The sequence below is a fragment of the Anolis sagrei genome, chromosome 4, assembly GCF_037176765.1.
Source record: "Anolis sagrei isolate rAnoSag1 chromosome 4, rAnoSag1.mat, whole genome shotgun sequence".
Lineage (NCBI taxonomy): Eukaryota > Metazoa > Chordata > Lepidosauria > Squamata > Dactyloidae > Anolis > Anolis sagrei.
In genome coordinates, this window is record NC_090024.1 from 42,063,361 (window position 1) to 42,070,550 (window position 7,190).

General features: G+C 43.3%; 1 protein-coding gene across 1 annotated transcript in view; it reads right to left on the reverse strand.

Annotated features, from left to right (window-relative positions):
• Positions 1 to 6,179, reverse strand: part of CRISPLD1 (cysteine rich secretory protein LCCL domain containing 1) — a 38,654-nt gene extending 32,475 nt beyond the window's left edge. Inside the window, exons 1-2 of the mRNA XM_060775501.2 lie at positions 5,997 to 6,179; positions 1,032 to 1,353 (exon numbers count right to left, since the gene is read on the reverse strand). Coding sequence (XP_060631484.2) covers positions 1,032 to 1,289 — 258 coding nt within the window. The 5' untranslated portion in view covers positions 1,290 to 1,353; positions 5,997 to 6,179. The remainder of the gene's footprint in view (positions 1 to 1,031; positions 1,354 to 5,996) is intronic.
• Between the last annotated feature and the right edge of the window lie 1,011 nt (positions 6,180 to 7,190).

The following is a 7,190-nucleotide window of genomic DNA, read 5'->3' on the forward strand; positions in this document are numbered from 1 at the left end:
GACAGAGGGAGCTCATCCGCATTCTCCTCAGATTCGAACCTGCGACCAGTCGGTCTTCAGTCCTGCCAGCACAAGGCTTTAGCCCACTGCGCCACTGGGGGCTCATCTTTATGAAAAGGTAAGCAAGAAACATACAAATACAATGCAGGGGATATTTCTATGGTATTCAGTGACTGAAACCATTAAACCATTATTATTATTATTATTATTATTATTATTATTATTATTTGCATATATTGTTTATTGTGTTTTATTCATGTTGTGAGCTGCCCTGAGTCCTTTTGGGGAGATGGGGCTGGATAGAATTAATAATAATAATAATAATAATAATAATAATAATAATAATAATATTTTACTGACACAAAAACACTATTATTATTATTATTATTATTATTATTATATTTGAAACACAGCAAGATGAGTCCACTGCTGGCTGTTGTATTGGATTACACATCCCAAGTGTCTAGGACTGTGTGATGTATCAGCGAATAATATGGTTTTACTGTATGTATGGGCAAGTGTGTATGCTTTGTATGTCTTGCATGTTTTGATATGGTCAAAATTGACTAATCAATAAAGAATTGTTGTTGTTGTCAGTGCCAATTGTGTTTAAGTACAGGCCAAGGTCTTTAGGCACTGCACCGTGTGCCAATCACCACTGGGACCACCTTGAATGGCTTGTGCCATAATAATAATAGTAGTAGTCGTCGTTTATTCGATGCTTAGACTATAGGTCTTTCACATACAAGGCAAGGCAAATAAATAAATACATGAATACCAGATTATTAAATACAATATAAAATACACAATAAAATCCTATAAATCATTAAAATGCTACATATATCAATGGCAAGTTGCACCTTTAATATACTACATAATGTGTAGACTCACACCTGCGTAATTAAAAATAATAATTAAAATTATTAAAATTATTAAAATTATTAAAATTATTAAAATTATTAAAATTATTATTATTATTATTATTATTATTATTATTTCCCTTCCAGAGACTAGATGCAATACATTCTTACCATATATTCCATATTGGAAGCTTGTGGATACACCTGACCTCGTAGCTTGTTATGAAGATCCAAGATACTCTGCATATCACTGTCAGTGATGGCTCTTTTTCCTCTTTGCTTGGCAACCCACCATTCACCATCTTCATCCATGTACTTTTCCAGCATCTCCTCAAACAGTGTTGCATTGGGAAGTACCATAGCAGAAATGGCTTGAGCTATGAATAGGAAAGCAGTTACTCTGAATCCTCCTTCTGCTATGCTCTTCATGTTGAATGGTCTCAAAAGTTCTCTGTGTTAACTCCAAGACAAAGACTTCTTCCAGGCCTATTGGCTGCAAGAGCAAAAGAGAGTGAAGTGGTTTTGAGGTTGTGTTACTGCAGTGAATTGATTTACAGAACAACAAAAGTCAAACTGTACTTGAAAAAGCAGTGTCACAGTGTGGGATGTTAAGAGACTGACTAAGGAGCCAGCTAATGCAAACACTCAACATTTACACTGTGGGTATGAATGATAACTTATCTTCCTCCTCATGAACTGAAGACTGTAAGTGTGCTGTACAAGACGATGTGAATGCACACTTGAGAGCTTGTATGAAAGGACTTCAGTTTCCCCACGAAGGCACTTAAAATGGGGTGGTCACAGAATGACTGATTAATCCTGGCCTCTTGCAAAGAAACTCAACTAAAAATACTTTTGCAACTTCAAAATGCACCGTGATTCTAAAATAAGAAATAAATCAGGAAAGCTTTCTGAGAATTAAAATTCTTAAAAAATAAAAGGCACAAGCTAGCCGAATGTAAGTACTTTAATAGCTGTTATCCTCATCACATTTACTGTGGCATAAGCTTTATTAAACACGGTAGGACTGAACTCCTCAATAAACATGCATCCAGCTATACTGTACATTTCATTCATTTCAATGGTGGATAAATTAAACACGTGCTCAGCTCTTCCACTGAAATCAGTGAGATGTAAATGCACTTACTGTTTCATTCTGTAAGTTATTGAATAACCACTCAGAAGCCATTCTTCCATGAAATATATTGAAATATATACAGTATGGTTCCCATATCCACAGGACCGGTCCTTGCAGTTTCACTTATCCACATCCATCAAATTATGTCCCCTCTAGACAGTTTCTAAATCCTCCAGAGTGATTCTGTCATAACATTGAGCTGGTGGGCCATCATTTCAATAGGCTCCACTGTTATTTAGAGTTTTGCATATCCACACAAAGTCCAGAGGATATGGAGATAATATATTTTTCATTTTGTTCACAATTCAAGATTTTTTTAAAAAGAAAACTTATAAACCAGACATTAAGTGTAGTATAAGGTAAAGGTAAAGGTTTTCCCTTGACATTCAGTCTGGTTGAGTCCAACTCTGGGGGTGGTACTCATCTCCATTTCTAAGCCAAAGAGCCAGCATTGTCCATAGACATCTCCTAAATTATGTGGCCAAAATTACTGCATCGAACGCTGTTAGCTTCCTGCCGAAGCAGTACCTAGTGATCTACCCACATTTGCATGTTTTCGAATTGCTAGGTTGGCAGAAGCTGGGGCTAACTATGGGAGCTCACCCCACTCCACAGATTCAAACCACTGACCTTCCAATCAGCAAGTTCTGAAGCTTAGTGGTTTAACCCCCTGCACCACTGTGTAGAATACTGTACAAATAATACATTATCTGTGAGCATAACTTCCAATCAGCAAGTTCTGCAGCTTAGCAGTTTAACTCGCTGCACCACTGTGTAGAATAGTGTACAAATAATACAACTCAAATAATGTATGGTAATTCCAAAGATACTAACCCTCTAAAACCTAACTGGACTGAAATGCCTTGAATAGTCCTGCAATAGTCAAGTAACACAGGCTTCACAGCAACCAGTGGCAAATGCATGCATATTTGTTAGTACGGGACTCCTTGGTTTGGAAAGGGGCCATAACCATGCAGATGTGTCATCATCCCCTTCTCCAAACCACAGAGCACAGTTAGGAACCAATTTATCAAGGGAGTTGGACAAGATGTGGGATGCATTTATTATCAAAGAAAAGCATCTCTGACACCTGGAAATTGACTGCCAATCACAGCAGAAATTTTTCCATATTTATTATTATTATTATTATTAAATTTTATTTGTACCCCGCTAGCATCTCCCGAAGGATTCGATGCGGCTTACACAGGCCGAGGCCTCAACACACAACACAACAATACAATCTAAGCAAATCAAACAATTAAAAACAGAATAAAGCAAAATAAACAACAGGCACAATACACTAAACACAATAAAACTGGGCCGGGCCAGAGTAATGGGTACAAGATTAAAAGTGCTGATGTGACAGGAGGTGTATATAGGGCTTCCAGGGCAAGTGCGATGTGCGATGTGCAGCAATCATTGGTTCTGATAAAGAGCTTATGGGACTTGGTAGTGGAGATTTCCTAATCTGGGAAGGCGCATCGGAAAAGCCAGGTCTTCAAGTTCTTTCTGAAGACAGCCAATGTAGGGGCCTGTCTAAGGTCTTTGGGGAGGGTGTTCCAGAGTCGGGGGGCCACCACGGCAAAGGCCCTGTCCCGCATCCCCACGAAGCGCGCTTGCGACGCCGGTGGGATCACGAGCAGGGCTTCTCCAAAGACTTTGGGGAAAGAGTTAGGAAAACTTGCTTTCTCTCTTGTTGTGGACAAAAAAATGAGAGCAAGCATCAAGCCAAATATATGTGTGTGTGTGTTCTTTATGCTAACAAGCCAGCATGCTGTAGTGGTTTGAGTATCAGACTACAGCTCTGGAGACTAGGGTTAAGACTCCTACTTGGTCATGGAAATTCACTAAGGGGAGCTTGGGCACGTCACACTCTCCCAGCTTCAGAGGAAGGCAAGAAAACTCATATGGACAAATCTTGCCAAGACAAACCCTGTAGCGGGTTCTCCTTCGGGCCACCTTAGGTCAGGAAAGACTTCATGAGACATTACCACAATAATAAAGACAAATCAGCTTTTGAACAGAGTTATAAGTTAGATGATAACTTATGTTTATGATTTTCTTTAAAACCCATTTGCTTTTTTGCAAAATGAAATTTCACCTCCCCCATCACCCACCACTGACAGGTCTGGAGCTGAAAGCTGCCACATTGGAAGAGGCCCCAACAAATGGCCATCCAGCCATTCAGTATTTGTGATGATGGTGATGATGATGATGATATGAATAGAAGCAACCCCTTGAGCCATTCAATCCAACTCTCTTTTGCCATGCAGGAAAAGCACAACCAAAGAACCCCCAACAGATGGCCATCCAACTTTTAAAAATAACAACAACAATTTTCAGAAGAAAGGTAAACATTTGGCTGTGGGACCAAGTCTTTGAGCAGTAAGCAGTACAAGGAATGATCAGGGATTGTGTGCAATAGATATGATCTTTGGAATGGCCTAGACTACAAGTGTTGGATTGTATGATTTTAATTTTATATTGATATGTTTTTAATTCCATGTTTTAATGTTAAATGATGTGTTTTATGATTTAATTGATAATTGTATGTTATTTCATTATGTTAGGTTTCTGTATGTGAGGCATTAAATTTTACCATAATTATGTTGCAAACCACTTTGAGTCCCCCACTGGAAGGAGAAATGCAGTATACACATGAAGTAAATAAATAATAAATACCCCAGGGACAACCCCAGGGGCCATCCAGTCCAACTCCCTTCTGCCATGCAGGAAAAGCACAATCAAAGCACCCCCAACAGATGGCCATCCAGCCTTTGTAAGTAGAAGTAGTAGTAGTAGTAGTAATGGGAGCCCCTGGTAGTGCAGCGGGTTAAACTCCTAATTGAAAGGTCGGTGGTTCGAATCCACAGAGTGAGGTGAACTCCCGCTGTTAGCCTCAGCTTCTGCTAACCTAGCAGTTCAAAAACATACAAATGTGATTAGATCATTAGGTACTGCTCTGGCGGGAAGATAGGGGCACTCCATACAGTCATGCCAGCCACATGACCTTGGATGCGTCTATGGACAACACTAGCTCTTTGACTTATTCGACTCAGAAATGGAGATCAGCACCACCACCCCAGAGTCGGACACAACTAGACTTAACGTCAAGGGAAACCTTTATTTTTTAATAATAATAATAATAATAATAATAATAATAGGAGCAACCCCAGGGGCCATCCAGTCCAACCCCCTTCTGCTATGCAGGAAAAGCACAATCAAAGCACCCCCAACAGATTGCCATCCAGCCTTTGTAATGAATAATAATAGCAATAATAATAATAATAATAATAATAATAATAGGAGCAACACCAGGGGCCATCCAGTCCAACCCCCTTCTGCTATGCAGGAAAAGCACCCCCAACAGACTGCCATCCAGCCTTTATAAGTAATGTTAATAGTAATAATAGTAGTAATAGGAGCAACCCCAGGGAGCATCCAGTCCAACCCCCTTCTGCTATGCAGGAAAAGCACAATCAAAGCACCCCCAACAGATGGCCATCCAGCCTTTGTAATTAATAACAATAGTAATAATAATAATAATAATAATAATAATAGCAACCCCAGAGGCCATCCAATCCAACTCTCTTCTGCCATGCGGGAAAAGCACAATCAAAACACTCCCAACAGAGGGCCATCTGCTTCAAAACCTCCAGAGATGGGCACTCCACCAAGCAGCATATTCCACCGCTGTATCATCTGGAAGTCCCTCCTGATGTTGAAGTGGCATCTCTTTGAATCCATTGCACAGGGTCCTGCTCCTCAGAGGAGAGGCACACCAGCCTGCTCCCTCCTCGATGAGGCATCCTTTCAAATCTGCCTCTCTCTCTTTCGTCCCTTCCCCGCCTTCCTTCCTTCCTTCCAGGGGGTCCTCTCCCACCGGCGGAGAAGAGAGCAAAGGGAGACCCACCCGTGGGCTGCTTGGGCTAGAAACTGGGACGGCGAGGCAAAACGGGGAAGGGAGAAGGAGGGGTGCCATCGAAGAGAGAACTTACCTGGGGCCTCTTTTGAGACAGACAGAGCGGGTGGCGGAGGGCAAGATCCCGCCAAGGAAGGGCAGAGAGGGCAAGGGGAGCAGCCTTTGTGGGCTCCGTGTGGTGGGCCGCGCCTCTTCCCCGCCCCGGCTACTGTGCTGAGGAGCCTGCTGCGCGCCTCTGCCCTGGCCCGCCTCGCCGGCCGCCCTTTAAAGCGCCGGCCTTGGAAGAAGGGAGGGCGACCCCTCCACCCCGCCCGCCCGCCCGCCCTGCCTCCGTGACGCGCTCGCCCGCCGCCCCGGCTGACCCCGTCCGCACGCCCGGGGCTTCGGAGGACGCCTCTCCGGAGCGGGTCAGCGAGCAATTCCTCGGTGGGCGGTGGGTCTCTCCCGGAGGCCCGCCAAAGGGGACCCGCCAGGAAGTCCTGGCCTTCAGGAGAGGCCGCCCCAGAAAAAAGGCTGGCCTGGCAGAAAAGTTGCAAGCACAAGAGCCTTCCGAGGATGAGCGCGGCAGCAGCCCTTGAGGCCCAAAGCTTGGCCCAAGACGTTTGGCTCTCGGGAGCTGAGCATAAATACACCTCCAGGCGCCGCACTAGCAAAGGTCAGCTAAGGTTTCCTGGTACAGAAGACACAAAATCCCACACGTACTTCTTCTCCCTCCAGGTAGGAGAGAAAAAAAATGCAAATTCAGTGAGTAAATATTGGAATCGCTGCTCTATTGGAGCACACAAAATCCAGTGCCCAAAGCTGCCTCGCTCTGAATCCTAGAGTTGGAAGAGACCCTAAAGGTCATCGAGGCCAACCCCGTTCTGCCAAGCAAAAATACACAGTTAAAACCCACCTGATAGATGGCCATCCAGCCTCTGCTAAAAAACCTCCAGAGAAGGAGACTCCATCAAGATGCAAGGCATCACATGTGTGCCACTATCAAACAGTTCTTATCCTGTGGGGAATTGTAGTTTTACAAAATCTTTAACCTTCTCTACCAAAGGGTGCTTCACTAAATTACACTGAGTTGGGGCAGAGTTGTGTCAAACGGCATTAATTGTATACTGTAGGTGCACCTGAGAGAATGTGATTGCACAAGCACTTTCCTTGCAAGTAAAGTAAGGATTCCATCTGATCTGAACATTAGGAAGAACTTCCAGACTGTGAGAGCTGTTCAGCAATGGAACTCTCTGCCCCAGAGTGTGGTGGAGGCTCCTTCTTTGGAGGC